This window comes from Geotrypetes seraphini, chromosome 10 (genome assembly GCF_902459505.1).
Source record: "Geotrypetes seraphini chromosome 10, aGeoSer1.1, whole genome shotgun sequence".
Lineage (NCBI taxonomy): Eukaryota > Metazoa > Chordata > Amphibia > Gymnophiona > Dermophiidae > Geotrypetes > Geotrypetes seraphini.
In genome coordinates, this window is record NC_047093.1 from 57,028,640 (window position 1) to 57,049,978 (window position 21,339).

General features: G+C 43.8%; 1 protein-coding gene across 1 annotated transcript in view; it reads right to left on the bottom strand.

The window, feature by feature from the left end:
* The window catches only part of LOC117367543 (surfeit locus protein 1), a 33,428-nt gene extending 18,965 nt beyond the window's left edge, over positions 1-14,463 (bottom strand). Inside the window, 4 exon segments of the mRNA XM_033960172.1 lie at positions 396-478; positions 902-1,029; positions 10,359-10,443; positions 14,302-14,463. Coding sequence (XP_033816063.1) covers positions 396-478; positions 902-1,029; positions 10,359-10,443; positions 14,302-14,355 — 350 coding nt within the window. The 5' untranslated portion in view covers positions 14,356-14,463.
* Positions 14,464-21,339: the final 6,876 nt, after the last annotated feature.

Here is a 21,339-nt window from a genome sequence, read left to right on the forward strand (position 1 = left end):
AGGAAGAGAAGATTATAGTCAACCACTGAAATGCACAAGTCAATCTCGGATGTTCCAGATTGGGCTACCTTTTTCTGCCTACTCCAGAAGGGGTGCAAAACTAAAAGGGATCAGCTGAAATTACCCCCCCCCCCCCCTCCTACACATACATACAAAAAAAACCAAAAAAACTCCCAAACAAACCCAATGTGAAAACTAAACCTTTTGAGATGACATGAAAATGGCTGTGGTGTGGTTAGGATGCACTAACCATCAGCTTTTATGCTGCTGTGAAAATTCTGTAGTGTGAAAGTATAGCAGCACAAACCTCAAAGGAAATCATAAAGCACTAATCAGTGGCTGATGGGTAGGGCCAGAATGCTTTAAAGTAGAATACAAGTATATGTAGTTCATACTCTGAAGTGAGAGGGACTGGATCAGCTGTAACCTTAGATTCCAGCTCTGCAATTAACTTCAGCTTCCATTTCCGACGCTGTACCTAATGAAAAAGGGACTCTATAACAAATACACAAAAAGCACAGATGACACACACAAAGAATAATCTGTCTCCAAATATAATGTAAAAGCCGCTGTGTGAAATTCTTCAAAACACATGGAACTTGGTCTGTTTTAGAAAAATATAAAGGAAATTTGCACAATATGAACAATTAGACTTATTTAGTCTTTACTGTGGTTAGACTGTAAGAATAACTAATTAGCATACTAACCACAACCATCCATTTTCCTATTCTTCAGATACACAGCAATGGTAACTTTGACCATGTGTTTTTCAGGGTGGGCTGGTCCTTCACACAATGCACATGTGTTATGCTGGCTTTAGGTTTTATCACCTCTCACTTTAACAGCAGACACTGTACCATAGATAGTAGAAAGTTAAGAACCATATAATTCAAGTGATTACCTGCCATGTGCCCAAGCCAAAGGTGGTTAGTGGAATCATCAGAAGAAACCACTTCAGAATTGTGTCCTGCTCAAACTCTGCAGCAGCTGTAGAGGAACTGATCAACCTGCAACCAATGTAAGGAAGCTCTAGAGTCCAAACAAAGCAGGGAGTTAGTATCATAAGGGATCTGTTTATATACGTGCCCTAGAATTACTACCAAAATAAATAATACCTGCAGGCAGGAGAACACTGAAACAATTTAAAAGGTATCACTACTATTCCCACCTATTTATGAGAAAGGGACTCATGCCAGCATGATTTCTGACTATTTCAAGCAAGGCTCCATTATATCAGTCCCAAATTTATATGGCTTTTTCAATGCAATACAAACCACATATTCACTCTACATACTACTACTACTATTGCACTCAAAGTGTACGCAATGCTGTACATTTAACATGATAGTCCCTACTCAGAAGAGCTTACAATCTAATTTGGATAGACAGGACATATAGGGTTGGGGAGTTTCTTGCATAGAGAATGATAAGATAGACATAGGTAAATTTTAGGGTGAATGGGAGTTAGGTGTTGAAAGCAGCATCGAAAAAGTGGGCCTTTAGCTTGGATTTGGATACTGCTAGAGATGGCGCCTGATAATGACTCAGGCAGTTTGTTCCATGCATACGATGCTGCAAGAAGGGGGATACAGATAGGAGGGACTTGCCTGATACGATGCTGCAAGAAAGGGACAGAGTCTGGAGGTGGCAGTGGAGAAGGGGGGTACGGATAGGAGGGACTTGCCTGATAAATGAAGTACATAAGGGAAGTAAAGGAGGAGAGAAGTGTGGAGAGATATTATAGGTCAGTAAGAGGAGTTTGAACTGTATTTAGAAATGGATGGGGAAATAGTGCAGCAGAATTTTACAAAATAAAGGGAGAGAGAGATGGTTGAGCGGAAGACCTGAGAGAAGCAAGTTGCACTAAGCAAGAGGTGATGAGAGTGTGGATAAGGGTTTTGGTAGAGTGCTCAGAAAGGAGAGGTTGGATTTTGGTAATATTATAGAAGAAGCAACAAGCTCTAGCTTAAGTCAAAGTTAGTCCCAAGGTTGCAAGCCGATGAGACAAGGGAGGAGGAGAACGTTGTATAGAGAGACAGATAATGGGGATGGGGGTGGGGGGAGTTGGTTTAGAAGGAAAGATAAGGAACTTAGCCATATTCAGTTTTAGATAGCGATGGTACATCCAGGCAGCAATGTCAGATAGGCAGGCTGAGACTATTTGAAGAGAGAGATGTGGCATGGTGTTGGAGAAAGGTGATACAAGGAGAAATGTTGGGTATGGGGCTGGTGGGTAGGGGTGAAAGATGCTGCACATGGTCCAGGCAATGAGAGAAGGAGAAATGTTGGATGTAGCAGTATAGGTGGTGGGAGAGATGCACCCTGGGAGGGGAAAAAATAGTGCACTTTGTGTAGTTTAATTTTATGGTTTCTTTAATGTATTAGTAAGATTATATTGTGTACACAGTACGGTGAAGAACAAAAGTAAGTGTAAACCTATTTTTTCTTTCTATTTAAGCTACAGTACTTTTGAGGACTGTTTCTTTAATGTTTTTATAGGTTGTGTACAGTACAGGAGAACATAAATACACACAGATTCTCACTTGAATCCCTCCCCCCGGTAAGTGGAAAAATTATCTTGCATGAAACTGGTCCCTAGTACAAAAAAGTATGGGGACCACTGCTCTACATAGAGTGCATAATAGTTATTTTGATATATGTTTGTCATGTAAAGTAAATACCAGCACGTTAAAAAATGCTTTTTGTATGTGATAATATACACAAATTTTGGTTTAAGGTGTGGGACAGAATCTCTACACTATCTATAATAATAAAACGCTAAGCTTGCATGCGCACACCTACCTGCGTGATCTGTGATCTGTAGGTCCATGGCTGGCAGGAGTGCGCATGCGCACTTACAATGGCCTCACACTCGTTGAACCCAAGGTAATGTTGTGCGCTCCACGCCCAAAGTTTATTTTTAAGTTCAAAGCCGCTGCCGTGGCTCCTCTCACGAGCCACACCTGCATCAGAGAAGGCTTCTGTTGCAGGCGGGGATCGTGAGAGGTGCTACCGCGGCACCTTAAACTTAAAAATAACTCCGCAAGGGACTAAGGGAGCATGCCAGACCGCGGGAAGGGAATGGGGGAGGGGGAAATGCTGTTGCTGCACAAGGAAGTGGAGGGGGAGGGAAATACCACCGCCGCTGCTGCTGCACAGAGAAGTGGAGGGGGAAGGAATGGCTGCTGCGGCTTCTGCACAGGGAAGTGGGGGGAAGGGAAATGCTGCTGCTGCTGCACAGGGAAGTGGGAGGAGGGAAATGCTGCTGCTGCACAGGGACGTGGGGTAATGGAGGGGGAGGGAATGCTGCTGTGGCTTCTGCTGCACAGGGAAGTGGGGGGAGGGAAATGCTGCTACACAGGGAAATGGAGGGGGAGGGGATGCTGCTGCTGTGGCTGCTGCTGCACAGGGAAGTGGGGGAGGGAAATGCTGCTGCTGCATAGGGGGCAGGGAGAGAGACAGATAGAAAGAAAGAGACAGTGGGAGGGAGACAGAAAGAAAGGAAGAAAGACACAGGAGCAGGGAGAGAGACGGAAAGACAGACAGACAAAGGGGGCCAGGAAGAGAGATGGACAGAAAGAAAGACAGCGGGAGGGAGAGAGACAGAAAGAAAGAAAGACATACAGACATATATTCTAGCATCCATTAATGTAACAGGCTTAAAGACTAGTTGAATATAAATATCCATTTATCATATACAGCTAATATTTTCCATTCTCTCTGTCTAAATGATTATTTATTCCCAGAGTACTGTAAATTTTTTGATATACCGTATTTTCACGTAGATAACGCGCACCCGTGTAAAACGCGCACACGGGTATAGCGCGCGGATTAAAAAAAAAAATTTTTATGTAAAGAAATTTTTATATACCGCGCTCACGGGTATACCGCGCATGCCGCCCCGACTCTCCTCTGGCTGCCCCGACTCTCCTCTGGCTGCCCCGACTCTCCTCTGGCTGCCCCGACTCTCCGTTCGCTGCCACGACTCTCCTCTGGCTGCCCCGACTCTCCTCTGGCTGCCCTGACTTTCCGTTCGCTGCCCCGACTCTCCGTTTGCTGCCCCGACTCTCCTCTGGCTGCCCCGACTCTCCTCTGGCTGCCCCGACTCTCCTCTGGCTGCCCCGACTCTCCGTTCGCTGCCACGACTCTCCTCTGGCTGCCCCGACTCTCCTCTGGCTGCCCTGACTTTCCGTTCGCTGCCCCGACTCTCCGTTCGCTGCCCCGACTCTCCGTTCGCTGCCCCGACTCTCCGTTCGCTGCCCCGACTCTCCGTTCACCCGCCCCGACTTTCCGTTCACTGCCCCGACTCTCCTCTGGCTGCCCTGACTTTCCGTTCGCTGCCCCGACTCTCTGTTCGCTGCCCCGACTCTCCGTTCGCTGCCCCGACTCTCCGTTCGCTGCCCCGACTCTCCGTTCGCTGCCCCGACTCTCCTCTGGTTGCCCCGACTCTCCTCTGGCTGCCCCGACTTTCCGTTCGTTGCCCCGACTCTCCGTGCGCTGCCCCGACTCTCCTTTCGCCTGCCCTGCCCTGCTCCCAGCTCTGTAAGCATGCGCAATGGTCTGAGCATGCTTGCCGCTTAGTTTTCTGCGCCGGGTTGTGGGGGCGCGCTTTTGACCTGTCACCAAGGCGGTTTTTCTGGCAGTGTGCTTTTCACCACGTGGCTGTGGCCCCCCTCTATCTGGCCTTGTAATTTGCCCAGTGAATACTATTTTGACTATACAACAGCATCTCAGCTTTTGGGTAAGCCTATAAAAGATTAATGCTGCATGTAGAGTCCACATTTTAATTTGATCTCTTCAGATTGGTATTCTGCATTTATCTACCCGGTAGTAGAGTTTATCAATTAAATTTAAATTTACCGCCATAATGGCAGGAATGAGACGAAAGTCATATACAGCGGACTTTAAGCTTCAAGTCGTTGTGAAAGCTGAGGAAATAGGCAACCGGGCCGCAGCGAGAGAGTTCGATGTTGGAGAAACATCGGTGCGTGAATGGAGAAAAGATAAGAAGGAACTGGAGAAATGCAATCTGAACGGGCACATCGTGGGGCCAAACCAAAATGACCTCAGCTGGAGGATGACTTGAAGCAGTGGATTCTGGCGAGAAGGGAGCAAAATCAATCAGTCTCTACTGTTGCGATTCAGATGAAGGCAAAACTACTTGCCAATGGAAGAGGAATACCCGACTTCAAAGTTGGCTTCACATGGATCTCAAAATTTATGAAAAGGAACGGACTATCAGTTAGAATGAGAACAACTGTTGGCCAGCGACTTCCAGATGACTGGCAGCAAAAATTGATTGATTTCCGTGACTTTGTCGCCAAAGAAATATCTGAACTTGGCATCACTGCAAAGGACGTCATCAACATGGATGAAATTCCAATGGCATTTGACATTCCAGCGACAAGAACCATAGCCCCCACAGGTACTAAATCTGTTGCCATCACCACAACTGGGCATGAAAGAACGCGTTTTACAGTCGTTCTTGGTTGCTCAGCTAGCGGGGTTAAGTTAAAGCCTATGCTCATTTTCAAAAGGGTCACTATGCCCCGTGAAAAGCTGCCCACCAGTGTGGTTGTGCACTGCAACAAGAAGGGATGGATGGACTGCGACGTAATGAGATTGTGGGTAGATAAATGCTTTAGGGCAAGACAGGGTGGATTCTTTGCAAAAAAATCCTTGTTAATTTTTGATGCCATGGCTGCCCACAAAGAAAAAAATGTTCAGGCCTACATTAATTCTACTCGTGCCCACATTGCTGTGATACCTGGAGGCCTGACGTGTAAGCTGCAACCACTTGACATCGCAGTGAATCATCCATTCAAGACTTTTATTAGAAAGGAGTGGGAGGAGTGGATGCAGAGCGGCATGCACGAGTACACACCCGCGGGGCGGCTGAAGCGGGCAACTTTCACAGAAGTCTGCAAGTGGGTGGCTTCAGCATGGGACAAAATAACACCAGATACCATTCGAAACGGATTTAGAAAAGCGGGCATTGTTTATGAAACCAATGACACTAGGGGTACTACCAGTGCAGCGGAAGGAGGCAACAACATGGATATCAGCGATGATGATGACGATATTACTTCGGAAATAAACGAGGATCGTCTGCAGGCCGTGCTCACTTTATTTAATGACGATGATGACAATTCGGATTTTGATGGATTCAAGGATTCAGATGACTGTGATGATGATGACTGAATAAACCTGTAAACTTTGTTTATTTACAACTTTACCGTAATTACGGTAACTGTATTTAGATTATTTTGTCCTCGATACTTTGTTTGATCTACTGGTTAATGTTATAGTTTATAAGAATGAACATGTAATTTCTGTTCTTGTTGCTGAATTCATACTCACTAACTCTAGATTAAAAGTTATACGGTTGTTTATAAGAATGAACAGTTTTTTTTTTTTCACGTGTTTGGTTGGAGGGTGTGTGAATGGTGTGTGAGTTCTCCTATGTCTGGTTGAGGTGGATTGAATTACTGGTATTTAGCTGAAGAAATTATGGTAGTTAAACACCCCCCCCCCCCCCCATTCCACACACATTACGGTAATTCTCTTCCATTTTTGTTCCCATTATAAAAAACACTGATAAGTTTCCAGAAAAAAATACATTAAAATAAGAAGTGAAAACAAAGACCACTACAGATGAGAACATAACATAAGAATAGCCTAACTGGGTCAGTCCAATGGCCAATCATGCCCAGTAGCCCATTCTCATGGTAGCCAATCCAGGTCACTAATACCTGGTCAAAACCCAAAGAATAGCAAACATTCCATGCTACGGATCCAGGGCAAGCAGACGCTTCCCCCATGTCTTAATAACAGACTATGGACTTTTCCTCCAGGAATTTGTCCAAACCTTTTTAAAACCAGCAACGCTATCTGCTTTTACCATAACTTAAATCTTTCCTTCCAAACAGAGACCTTGCTAGATGTCAAATACAGAAAGAACAAGGTAACTTCACAAGGACTTAGCTGTGCAGGAAATGTGAATCTCCTCATACACCCACCATATAGTGCAAAAATGTGCAAAGGTCTGTTTTTTTCTTTCGATCACTACATAGCCTAATGCCACACAAATATATTCTGAAGGTCAATGCTAAGGTTAACAAAGTTTCCTTCCTTGGACCACAAGGAGATACTGACAAACCACTAGAAGAGATCCCAAAACAACTACGCAGGCACAACACCACTCAGTGTGTGAACCAGTTCAGTGGAGTGGACTACGGTAACTGGGGGGTGGAAATGGACACGGAGTTTTCTCAGCAGAATTTCCCAGAACATCTCTTCCTCTCAACACATTGACACGCTGGTGGGTTTATTTTATAGCTTTTTCACTCCCTTCGGTCTGCCTGTCCCCCCTTGAAGTCCTGCCTGTCCCCCCTTGAAGTCCTGTCCCCCCTTGAAGGTCTGCCTGTCCCCCCTTGAAGTCCTGCCTGTCCCCCCTTGAAGTCCTGTCCCCCCTTGAAGGTCTGCCTGTCCCCCCTTGAAGTCCTGTCCCCCCCTTGAAGTCCTGCCTGTCCCCCCTTGAAGTCCTGTCCCCCCTTGATGTTCTGTCCCCCCTTGAAGTCCTGTCCCCCCTTGAAGTCCTGTCCCCCCTTGAAGGTCTGCCTGTCCCCCCTTGAAGTCCTGTCCCCCCTTGAAGTCCTGTCCCCCCTTGAAGTCCTGTCCCCATCCTGAAAGCCTGATGCCCCCCCCCCGACGCCCGATTCATCATCCGGAAGGACCGCTCGCACCCCCACCGCTCGCACTCCCACCCCGATGGACCACTCGCACCCCCACAGCCTCCCCCTCTCCCCCATGGAGAAGCTGTCTACCTTGTTTCCGGATGCCAGTGAGCCCAGCTGTTTCCTCTGCCGGCGGTCCTGCCCCTTCTCTGAGCCCTGCGCTACGCTGCTTCCTCTTCCGGCGGTCCCGCCCTTTCTCTGACGTCAGAGAAAGGGCGGGACCGCCGGAAGAGGAAGCAGCGCAGCAGGGCTCAGAGAAGGGGCAGGACCGTCGGCAGAGGAAACAGCTGGGCTCACTGGCATCCGGAAACAAGGTAGACAGCTTCTCCATGGGGGAGGGGGGAGACTGTAGGGGTGCGAGCGGTTCTTCGGGTGGGAGTGCGAGCGGTCCATCGGGGTGGGAGTGCGAGCGGTGGGGGTGCGAGTGGTCCTTCCGGATGATGAATCGGGCGTCGGGCGGGGTGGGAACTATGTAAAAAAAATTTTATATACCGCGCTCACGCGTATACCGCGCAAGGTTATGCACGGTTTGTAAAAACACGTATAACGCGCGCGATATATATGCGTGAAAATACGGTACTGATTGCTATTGTGTTAAAAACTATTCTAAAAGATTGGAAAGGTAATGGTAAAGTTTACATCTCATTTTAGTGGAATTCAATATGCCTCAAATATAAATATGAAACTAAATTAGATGAAAAATCTAGATCTCGGAATGAAATTCCATTAGATTTGGGAACCTAATGAATCCTTTCTCATACTTTTTGTGATCCAGCAGACGTCTTTCTCATACTTTTTGTGAAAGTGTTCATTTGATATATGAGATTGTACATCACATGCTGTTGACATCGCTTTTCTTGAGCTGCAAGAATAATTTCTTTGTTCGTTATTGTCTACAATACTGGAAACGTTAATAAAAATGATTTGAACAAAAGAACAGATATCCAGGAATTTTTACTTATAGCAACTATTATTGTCCCATTCTACTATAATATTGGTTATCTCTTTTAACTGAAGCGTCAAGTACAAAATGTTGTTAAAAACATTTGATCAATATACTTAAATTTGAAAAGTTTGACACATTACAAACGACAAATTTTTTACATTGACAATCACATGGGAGGCAAATTATTTGAAGCCTGAGGCTTTGATGGATAGCAATTTTGCCATTTTTTTCAGCTTTAATTCAATAAGCATTCCATTATTGTGATGATCAATTGTATTTTAGTCACATGTTTGGCAATTTAAATTTGATGACGGAAAGAAGTCATGAAAAATTAATTTTTGACAGTCATGTGGTGCTTGATATTTTAAAAGATAACAAATTAGTTAAATGGCACAATGTTATGATATGCTTTAAAAGTTTTTGGATATGAAGTTTTAACTGCATTGAAATATATAATGGATTACCGACATAACTGAGCCACAAATCTTGCTGGCATAAGAATATAAGAGTTGTCATACTGGGACAGACCAACAGTGGCTAATCCAGGTCACAATTACCTGGCAAAATCCCACAGAGTAAAACAGACTTTATGCTGCTTAACCTAGGAATAAGCAGTGGATTTTCCCAAGTCCATCTAAATAATGGCTTATGGACTTTTAGAAAATTATCCAAACCTTTTTTAAACCCTGATAAAACTAACTACTTTCACCACATTCTCTGGCAATGAATTCCAAAGTTTTATTATACGTGTGAAAAAATAATTTATCTGGTCTGTTTTAAATTACTTATAGCTTAATCGCATGCCCCCCTAGTCCTAGTATTTTTGGAAAAAGTAAACAAGCAATTCACATCTACCCTTTCCACTCCACTCAGTATTTTATAGACCTCTATCATATCCCTGAGCCGTCTCTTCTCTAAGCTTAAGAGCCCTAGCTGCTTTAGCTTTTCCTCATAGGGAAGTCACCCCATCTCTTTTATTATTTCATAGCCCTTTCTCTGTACCTTTTCTAACTCCACTATATCTTTTTTTTTGAGATACAGAGACCAGAATTGCACACAGTATTTGAGGTGCAGCGATATCATAAAGAGATATAAGAGCATTATAACATTTTCATCTTTGTCTTCCATTCCTTTCCTGATAACTCCTAACATTATATTTGCTTTCCTAACTATCACCACACATTGAGCTGAGAGTTTCAACGTATCCTCAATGATGACACCTATAACCTTTTTCCTGGGTTCCTTACATAGAACCCTGTACCACATAGCTTTAGTTCCTCTATCCCACATGCAGCACCTTGTACTTGCTCACATTAAATCTCATCTGCCATTTTGATGCCCAATCTTGCAAGGTCTTGTTCTGATGTTTCCACCTAATAATGAAGGGACCACTACTGTTACTCTTTGAACTGCTGTTAGTACTGCTAGCAGCATACTAGAAGTATCAAGCACAGTACAGATATACATGAGCCTTTTTCCACTACTCTTTTAAATGACCATTAGCAGCTGCAGCTCAAACTAAACTATATCAGGGCAAGGCTGAGCCACTACATATAGTATCTATGTTTATGTGCTAATATTGACAAGATACACTATACTATTTCAAACCTTAGGAAGGGCCCAAGACTAGAATTTAGTTTTGTAGATTAATGAGGAGGCAGGGTCCTTTTCCTCACCTTTCTTTGGTTGCATTAACAGACGAGACCCTGGATTCCTCCCTGGATACCCAGCTGCATGACTTTGAAACAATCTATGGAGTGCCTGCAAGAGAAGATTCCTAATAAGAGTATTATAAATAATTTATGCTCACCAAATTTTAATTATTTCAAAAAATGTTCAAAGGCCATCTGATTCATGTTTCAGGATGATAAGCTTTGTGGTTAGGCCTTGGAAGGCATAAGAAATAAGAAAAGAGGGGGAAGAGAATAAGCACAAACAATGGACAGAAAGATTAAATGTAGCTATCATGAAATAAAAACTGACGTTAAAGGGGTAGTGTTGGGTAAAAGTTATAAGGACAGATAAAGGGATGGGGAGGAGAGCAGACTAAGAAGTTAGGGGATGCTCTTCTAGAAGCTGTGCTGCAGAGGCAGTCTCAGAAAGTTCTGTGTCTATCATGCTAGTACATTAGATAGTTATTTTAAAAAGCGCATACATAATAAACAAAACATGTTTATTCTTGCATAAATGTATACAAAATTGTATGTTTATAATCAGAATTGAACGGCTCCAAACAAATGAAGTAGGAAGAAAAAAACCAGGAAGAAAAAATCCCTATGTGAAAAAATTTGGAAAGAAGTAGAGATGGACCAAATCAACTTCCAACAGCCAGACACGAATAAATCAAAAGTTTATTTCCAAAACACTCAAAATTAAAAATTGAAAAGATCCAACACAGTGCCATGTTTCGGTGGTAAGCTGCCTGCTTTAGGAGTCAAGGTGCTCTAAAATCAAACATAAAACAAAAATAGCAATATATACTTATATGGCCTCTTTTACAAAGCCGAACGGCAATGGCCCTGAAGCCCTTTAAATCTCTATGGGCTTTGGGGCCATTAGCGCGGTTTTGTAAAAGAAGCCGCTAGCTATAAAAGATTATGAGTAGACATCTGAATACAATGTAATTTATCCAATAAAATAGCAAAGAAATAAAATATAGGCAAAATGTCCAAAAAAGACCACTAGGTAATAAGATAATAAAACTAACAGACAACAGTTTTATGGATATGTACTGTATATACCGGTAAGTAAATTAGCTGCCACCAATGAAAACGACTCAGAGAGAAGAATATACAAAATTTGGGGCCTCTTTTTCAAAGATGCGGTAAGCAATGCTGCCACGGTAAATGCACCAAAGCCATAGGAATTTAATGGGCTTTGGTGCATTTACTGTGGCAGTATCACGACTGCAGCTTTGTCAAAGGGGGCCCTTCAAAACTTTAAAAACTTCCCCAAGGGAAAGGTGATAAACAACATCTAGTTTCAAGTTTAATATGGGCTTACTACTCCACACAATGATCAATGCCTTCTAGGTGGCTTACATTCTAGTTGGAAAGGGGTGCTATGTACCCATTACACAAACATGAGCATGAGGAATGGGGAATGACTACAATTTCTAATAGAAGGGGAGGGCAGAACATAAGGAAGAGGAACATATTGTGTCCTGGAGGATAATCCTTGCTCGAAGTTTAGATAGGTAGTACCTCATGGGTAAACATCTCTGAAGAGGAAGGATTTAGCTCCCGATTTGAACTTTTCAAGGGATGTCTGATGTCTAAGTGGGACAGGTAATGCATGGTCCCTAAACAGAAAAGATAACACAACAAATATGTTTGTGTATCAGTTCTCGGTAGGAAGGAATAATGAATAGATTCTGATTACCAGACCTTAGGGATTGATAAGGTACATTGGGTGTGAGTAGGTGCATGACACAGGCTGGCTCACCGGAACTTAATGTCTTGATACATCCCCATCCTTGGGAATCATATGTTGTATCTATAGGAAAGAGGTGCTTATTGAGGTAAGAACCTAGTCCTCCCATTCGGGGTTATTGACCTCTGAAGCAGGCGGCTTACCACTGAAACAGCATCTCATGTTGGGTCTTTTCAATTTTAAATTTTGAGTGCTTTAAAAATAAACTTTTGATGTATTCAAGCTTGGCTGTTGCAAGTCATTTTGTCTACCTCTACTTCTTCCTTCCATGTATGCCTATAATTACAATAGTCTTTAAGCCCGTTACATTAACGGTGTGCTAGAAAATATGTCTGTCTGTCTTTCTTTCTTTCTGTCTCCTCTCTGCCCCTGTCCTTTCTTTATTTCTGTCTCTTTCTTCTTTTCTTTCTGTCTCCCTCCCACTATTTGTCTTTCTTTCTATCTGTCTCTCTCCCTGCCCCCTATGCAGCAGCATTTCTATCCTCCCTCCACTTCCCTGTTCAGCATTCTCTCCCCCCTCAGTTAACACACACAAAATTGGCAGTCTGCATTAGGAGCGATGCCTATTAGTTCTACTAAGTGAGCCTGAATACTTCAAAAGCTAAGCAGTTAAATTGTAACCGGTTTCACTTAATTTTGTCTGCTGAATGTACCCTGCATACTACAGTCAAAGGCAAGAAGCAAATGCTTCTGCTGGATTAGTCTGCAGAAGAGCTGTGAATGTTCACCCAGAATCGTGAAAGCAGATTCTTTTTTCTTTTACACATGCAGCCAGATCCAGCCGGGGAAGAAGCCTCCAGTTCTTATCACAGATCTACAATTTTTATTAAAAAAAATACCAAGAGGATAGAAGCAGAAACAGATACTTTCCTCGATGAAGTCTTCATCATCCTAGCTCCTGGGTGTTTGGATTTTTTGCTCCCTTTCGCCTTGCCGAGACCACAATAATTACCGGCCACAGGACTGTTCTGGCAAGGATGTGGTATCTGCCAAATGTCCCCGTGCTTCCCTCTCTTTGCCCGCCATACCAAAGACCTTGCTAAAGGGAGGTCCTTACACATTTGTTTTTGCCGAAGTTTAAATTTTGAAGGTGCCATGGCGGCTCCCCTCACTGCAGCGGCGCAGTCTTGGAAAGAGGATCACCGGCCAATAGCGCTCAGCCGCACCGTGGGAGAGCCGGGGGAGGAAGGCCGCCGCAACCTCGCGCCTCCCCCCAGCTCTGTAAATATATCTTAAGTATGAGAGAGGGCCTTGAAAGCTGGGGAGTAGAAAAGAAATGGAGGTGTAGGCGAAAGTAAAAGATACTCAGCTTTCCTGATGTCCTATTTGCCGGCTCTGGATGACAAAGTTCATTTTTTAGTTAAAAGCCAACGCCGCAGCTCCTCTCTCGATCCCCGCCTGGTGTGGTTTGAGAGAGGAGCTGCGGCAGCGGCTTTGAGTTAAAAAATGGTGAGGAGGGTCTCCGCTGCTGTTATGGCCTGCTCTGAGGGGAGGGGGAAGTCCACTGTCTTTTCTGCCTCCAGTGACATAGTAAGCGCGCATGCGCACTCTTGCCGACACATCCCGACAGATCAGATCTTAGGGAACGTGGTGAGAGTGCGCATGCGCGCTTAGCATTTTATTATTATAGATATTTACTGGCTATTCTGATTCCATCAAACTTTTCTTACGCTATAGGGTTTTATTTTCAAAGCACTTAGATTTCCAAAGTTCCATATGTTATACTATGTAACTGCATGTCTAAGTGCTTTGAAAAATACCTCTATATCACAAAAAATTTATATAAAATTATTATTGCACACCAAACAAAAGCACAGACCTAAATAAGTCTAGATTTTTAAGAAATACGCTGATTATTACATAATTTGAGAGAAATGGTGTGGCAGCCGTCATTTTGTTTCTTTCTATGTATTTCTACATATTATCTATACCATGGATCTCAAAGTCCCTCCTTGAGGGCCGCAATCCAGTAGGGTTTTCAGGATTTCCCCAATGAATATGTACAATGAATATGTACATAGATCTCATGCATATTCATTGGGGAAATCCTAAAAACCCGACTGGATTGCAGCCCTCAAGGAGGAACTTTGAGACCCCTGATCTATACCATTTGAGTAATCATTTAATTTTGGTTAGCACCTTGACTAAACACGGTTAATTTCTGTGGTGAGATATAATCCTTCTGACCTGCGCCCCACTGAATCCTTTTCTCAGGGCGATAGCAGAGCTCAGCAGCCTCATGATAGCAAATATATTCTTCCGACCTGGGGAAATACTGCAGCTGGGCTCCTCCTAGTCTCTATGATCACTGTCTTCCCTTCCTCCCCTCTTCTGCTCTCTATGATCAGGAGCGTGCCTGTTACATCCGGGCAGACATCTATCTCACGTGGTTAACTGCCTATCTTGAGATCTGAGAGCAACTATTACTGTGGTGGCATGGTGATTAGCGTTCACTAGACAGAGAAGGGGCATGGACTACTTATTAGAGTTAGAGCGCTTTATCTACTATATTTTGTAGTTATGATGTATGAGTACAAAATGTAAAAGCATAATGCAGTTTTATTTTTTTTATTCTGGGTACTCCTATTCATTTTGTTCAAAATAAAATAAACTCAACTGTGTTAACTCCACTGCAGAAATTGCTGGAGTTTAGTGATTAAAAATAATTTTTGTATTTAATCACATTTATCACTAATACTACTATTTCTAGAGTGCTACCAGACACACAGCGCTGTACAGTCACAAAGAAGATGGTCCCTGCTCAAATGAGTTCACAACCTAATCAAGACAGAACAAGACAGACAAATGAGAAAAACAAAAATGGCCTCATCGGGAGAAATTCTATAAGCAATTGAGGTGTAGAACAGCATTTTACATTTTTAGCAAGATGCTTATAAAAATCACTGGAGATTTACATGAATAGGAGTAAGAGTTCAGAAAACATAGCATCTACTTTTATATAATCTCTCATTCTATATATTGCACTACAAGTTTGAACACCAAATGTTACACAGGGGTCAGTGGCAGTTATGTGCTTAAATGCACTTAGATGCTATTCTATAAGTAGTGCCAAAATGCTTTAGTATGTAACTGCAAGGGGATGCATGCATGTTAATGGGCCATAGGCAGGCGGGAGCTTCGAGTTTCACCTTTTACAGAGCTGGGGAGCCAGCCTGGGTCCGTGATTTCGTGGAAATATCTTGTCCAATGCCTTTCTGGAGTTTGGTGCCAAATGCCTGTGTTCCAAGTCTAGGGACTCTTGGAACGGTACAAGCACCTCAGCAGGGCCCTGCAGTGCACACGGTGTGAATTGTCACCATACTATTTTTTTGGCTCCTCTGGAAAATGTACTCTTTGGACACAACTTGTTGGACACAACCAGTGGGCTGCATCAGTTTCTTCTAAACCAGTTGCGCCAGTGGCCAGAGGTCCATTTTCAGCAGCCCTCATCATCCGGCTATGGCTAAGCTCAATTGCATTGTGCCATACGGATATTAAGAACATAAGAATAGCCTCACTGGGTCAGACCAATGGTCCATCAAGCCCAGTAGCCCTTTCTCATGGTGACCAATCCAGGTCAACAGTACCTGGCCAAAACCCAAGGTGTAGCAATTACATTACATTTATGTCTTCTATCCCGCCAATATCTTTCAGTTCTAGACTCAGTGGTTCTTAACCTGGGTTCGACCGAACCCCAGGGGTTCGGTGAGTCAGTCTCGCGGGTTCGGCGGAGGTCAAACACACCTCCGACTCATATAGCGCTTCGGTCACGTTCAATCATCTATCAGTTATTCAGTGATTTTGATCAAGACTGATCGTTTTCTTGATCTATCAATCTGTAACTAACGCCTTATATACATCAATCAATTCCTGATCAAAATTTGTGATTTAACTGATAGATGATTGAACATGACCGAAGTGCTTATGATTCATGATGATATGCCCCGCTTGTCCATAATTGGCTGCAGGTGATCACGCAACATCGCTTGGCCTATCTGTGCTGCAGGGGATTTGATGCGCACAGTAGTCGAATTGTAACTGTTGTGATGGTACGTCGTGTGATACCTATCTTAATATTTTAATCCCTTACTATGTCGAGCAAAATACGAAAGTGGTCGGACGAATATGTACAATATGGATTCACATGTATAACGGAACGTGATGGGAGTCAGCGTCCTAATTGCATGATTTGCAATGCCAAGTTGAGTAATTCTAGTCTAGCTCCGGCAAAACTAAGGGAACACTTCCTTAAGCTGCATGGAGATGGAAAATACAAGAACACAACGCTCGCTGAATTCAAGGTGAAGAGAGCAAGATTCGATGAAAAGGCTACTCTGCCTGTTCTCGGCTTTGTACCCATCAACAAACCGATCCTCACAGCATCTTACGAAGTTGCTTACCTGATCGCAAAGCAGGGCAAACCACACACCATTGGTGAAACACTCATAAAACCAGCTGGGAAAAGCGGCTGAAGTTCAGTTATCTGAAATTCCTCTTTCAAATGACATCATCAGCAACAGAATAGAGGACATGAGCAAAGACATCTTGGCTCAAGTAGTTGCAGATCTGATTTCAAGCCCGACAAAATTCAGCCTTCAACTCAACGAGACCACAGACGTTTCCAATCTAAGCCAGCTTGCAGTATTCGTGCGCTATGTGAAAGACGACGTGATAAAGGAAGATTTTTTATTTTGTAAGCCTCTTACAACAACAACTTAAGGCAACTGATGTGAATGAAACTTGTGGATGACTTCTTCAAAGACAACAATCTTTCGTGGGATATGATTTCTGCAGTTTGTTCGGACGGAGCTCCAGCCATGCTCGAAGAAAAGTCCGGTTTTTGGTGCGCTAGTGAATGCTGATGCACCACACATCATTGTTACGCATTGCGTTCTGCACAGGCATGCGTTGGCAACAAAAACCTTGCCTCCAAAACTGGCAGAAGTTTTAAAAATTGTTGTGGAATGCTTGAACTATGTGCGAAATAATGCTCTGAAGCACCGCATCTTCAAGGAGCTGTGTAAAGAAATGGGATCTGAATTCGAGGTACTTCTGTACCATTCTAACGTTCGGTGGTTATCCCGGGGGACAGGGGCTGAATCGAGTTTTTGCCATGTGTGTGGAATTAGCTCTGTTTTTGCAAGAACAGCAACATTGTCATGCAGATTGCTTCAAAAATTCTGAATTCATTTTCATTTTAGCGTACATGGCTGATATCTTTGCAGCTCTCAATCATCTCAATAAGCAGATGCAGGGTGGTGGAGTCAACATCATCGATGCGGAAGAAAACCTGAAAGCTTTTCAAAAAAGCTACCATTATGGAAACGACGAACAGAAAACGATAACTTCGCAAACTTTCCCCTGCTAGACAACTGTGTAAGTAAGATTGAAGATGTATCTGGAATTGGAGACATTTCCGTACCCGCGGAACTGAAGCAAACTATTGCCACGCACTTAGATGAGTTTGCAAAGTCTCTCAACGGATACTTCCCTACAAGAGAGTCATATCCAGCATGGGTAAGACAGCCGTTCACATTTAGTGTTGAGACAACAGATGTCAATGATGAATACCTCGATGAAATCATTGAAATTCAGCAGAGCCAGGTTCAACAGCAACTCTTCAGAACAACAACGCTCTCAATGTTTTGGTGTTAACAATTGGTAACGTACCCTGTTATTGCTAAGAAAGCTCTGGAAATTTTCATACCGTTTGTTACAACATATCTTTGCGAGCAATCCTTTTCGAGGATGCTGGACATAAAAACGAAGAAAAGGAACAGACTTTGTTGCGAAAATGACATGAGAGTGGCACTTGCCAAGGTAAAGCCACGCATTTCTGAACTGGTCTCTGAGAGGCAACAGCAGAAGTCACACTGATTTGCAGTAAATTTCATTATTATGTTATTATTTGAAATATAGGAGAACTTTTTTTGTTTTCAAAATTGATATTATTTTTTCCCTCACTGTATACCTATTTGTATATGATTTGTAAAAATCATATTTTATTTTTCCAATAAAGAAGGGTTCGGTGAACACGCATATGAAACTGGTGGGGTTCAGTACCTCCAACAAGGTTAAGAACCACTGTTCTAGACGGTTTACAACAAGAAATTAGCCTGGGCATTCCCAGGGAGATTACAAGGTTGATAGATATAGTATGTGTCGGGATCTGGGAATAGTCGATATGGTTTGGTTAGATCATTTGACAAATTTCTTGAATAGTATGGTTTTCAGTTCTTTCCTAAATGTTTAGTAGTTGGGCGTCGTGGTCTGCAGATTTGAGAGGTGGTGGTCTATTTTTGCTGCTCTGGTGGCTAGTAGACCGTCATATATTTTTTTGCTTTGCATGCCTTTGATTGGGGGGTGAGTAAAGTGTGCTTGAGTTCTCCTTGGTCTGGATATGTTTTTCCAGATTAGGCGGTTGTTCAGATAGCTTGGTCCATTTCCATTTAGGGCTTTGAATGGGGTGCATTAGAATTTGTGTTGTATGTGTGTGCTTGTACTGGGAGCCAGTGTGAGTCTTGGAAAGCTGAGGTAATGTGGTCTTATTTTTTGAGCGAGTATATTAATTAGTCTTAGGGCTGTATTTTGGATTGTTTGTAATTGTTTTAGCATGTTGGTGGGGCATGACAGGTAAAGTATGTTGCAGTAGTCCAGGAGTCCTAGGATTAGCGCTTGTACTATGTGTTTGAATTGTTTGTTGTTGAAGTATTTTCGGACTTGTCTTAAATTGTGCATGGTTGCAAATGCCTTCTTAACTGTTTTGCTGATTTGAAGTTGCATGGTGAAGCCTTTGTCTATCATTATTCCCAGCAGTTTTAGGTTGGGTTGAAAGGGATATGTGATGGAGTTTATTTCTAGGTTTGTTATGGTTGGGGTTTTGTTTCTTTCTAGAAGTAAGAATTTGGTTTTGTCTTGGTTCAGTTTTAATTTGTGGTCTCTCACCCATTTTGACACTGTTTCTAGTGCAATGTGTAGTTTGTTCGTTGTGTTAGGGATGGTTTGGTCAAAAGGCAGGAGGATGGTCTGCGTAGATGTATGACGTTATACCTTGTTTGTCTAAGCATGTGCCAAGTGTGGCTATGTAAAGGTTGAAGAGTGTTGGTGATAATGGGGAGCCTTGGGGGACTCCGCAGTGGTTGTTCCAGGATTCTGATTGTTTGCTTTTGCTCTGTATCTTCTTGAGCGGAGGAATCCTTCAAACCAATTGTAGACTTTGCCTATGATTCCTATTGGCTCCAGTGTTTGTAGTAGGATGTCGTGATCTACTAGGTTGAATGCCGCTATAAGATCGAGTTGTATGAGTAGCATTTTTTTGCCTTTGCTTAGTTGTTGTTTGGCTGTGTCTAGGAGAGAGACAAGTAGTATTTCTGTACTGTAGTTGCCTCTGAAGCCTGATTGTGAGGGGTGAAAAATGTTGTAGGTTTCTAAGTATTGGGTGAGAAGGTTTGCATCGAGGCCTTCCTTAGTTTGATGTATAGTGGTATTGAGGCTATAGGTCTGTAATTGGATGGCTGATCTGTTGCTCCCTTTGGTTTTTCAGAATAGGGGTTATGATGATTTCGGCGACTTCTTGTGGAAATTGACCCTCTGTGAGCATGTAACTAATCCACCGCATGAGGTGGGTGCGGAATCTAGTGCTGGCGGCTTTTTTAACAGGTATGGGGGACAGTGGTTGAGGTCGCGGCACCATGTCTTTCTCAATAACAGACTATAGACTTTTCCTCCAGGAACTTGTCCAAACCTTTCTTAAAACCAGTTATGCTATCCGCTCTTACCACATCCTCCGGCAACGTGTTCCAGAACTTAACTTTATTTTAAGTATTTCCCTGTAACTTCATCGAGTGTTCCCTAGTCTTTGTAATTTTTGATGGAGTGAAAAATCAATCCACTTGTACCCGCTCTACTCCACTCAGGATTTTGTAGACTTCAATCATATCACCCCTCAGCTGTCTCTTTTCCAAGCTGAAGAGCCCTAACCGTTATAGTCTTTCCTCATACGAGAGGAGTTCCATCCCCTTTACCATCTTGGTTGCTCTTCTTTGAACCTTTTATCCCAGGACAAGCAGGCAGCATATTCTCTACATGTGGATGACGTCATCCACGGAGCCCCGTCGCAGTCAGCTTTTCAAGCAAACTTGATTGAAGATCTTAAAGTTTGCTAATGCTGCACCACGCATGCGTGTGCCTTCCCTCCCCACTAGAGGGCGCGTCTCCTCAACGTGGTCCTCAGTTCTTAGTTTTCTGCGGAGCCAGAAAGCCCTGTCTCTCTTCTCTGCAAATCTAAGTGCCCTTTCTTGCACCGTGGCTTCTTTTGTTTTATCGGGAGTCGCTGTTGCCGCGTCTTTTCTTCTTTTTCACTCGAATTTCCCCCCCCAAAAAATTTCATTTTGTTGTTTTGTTTCCGCGAACCGGGGCTCCCGGGTTTTCCGTGGCCGCGGCTTTTCTTCTTACCTTATGTCCTGGCCTCTTACCGGGTTTAAGAAGTGCACTCAGTGTGGTCGAGTGATCTCCATCACAGACCTGCACCGTTGGTGTATCCTTAGCCTGGGGGTTGACCACCCGACGGACTCTTGCTCTTGCTGTGCCACTTCCAGCCTCGGGCTCTTCGTCGCAGGTGGGCCAAGATTTTGGAACTCTTCAACATAGACCCGTCGGCGGATAAGACTTCGACCCCGGTCTCGGCCTCGACCCTCGGCCTTGAAGACCTCAGTCCGAGCAAGTCCTCCCTCTATCCTCGAAGGCCTCGGCAGCTCCGGCTTCGAAGGCCTCGGCCTCGGGTAAGTCTCCTTCAGGTTCAGCTCAGCTATCAAAGAAGTCATCCTCGGAGTCCTCTGGCCAACCAGGCAGTGATGTGTAGTCCTGCCGGCCTCGACGAGACCTCCTAAACATGCCTCCACATTACGGGAATACTCTACATCGAGGTCGCCCTCGGTGGAGCGCACTGCGGCACCAGTTCGTCCAAACCCCTTGGTCTCGGTGCTCATGTTCGAGTATATGCTTAAGGCTATCTTGACCTCGCAGATCTCCTCTGCTTTGGCTCAGCTTGCCCCGGCCTCGACCCCGCTTGTTGACCAGCCTGAGCATTGCTCTGAGGGGTCTCGAGGCAAGGCGCGTCAGTCTCGATGCTCGTCCTCGAGTGCCTCCTCGCCTGCTCCCTCAAGGCGGACTTCTCCCGCCGCTTGACCTTAGTCGAAGCGCTGGCCTAAACGTACTTCTTCCTCG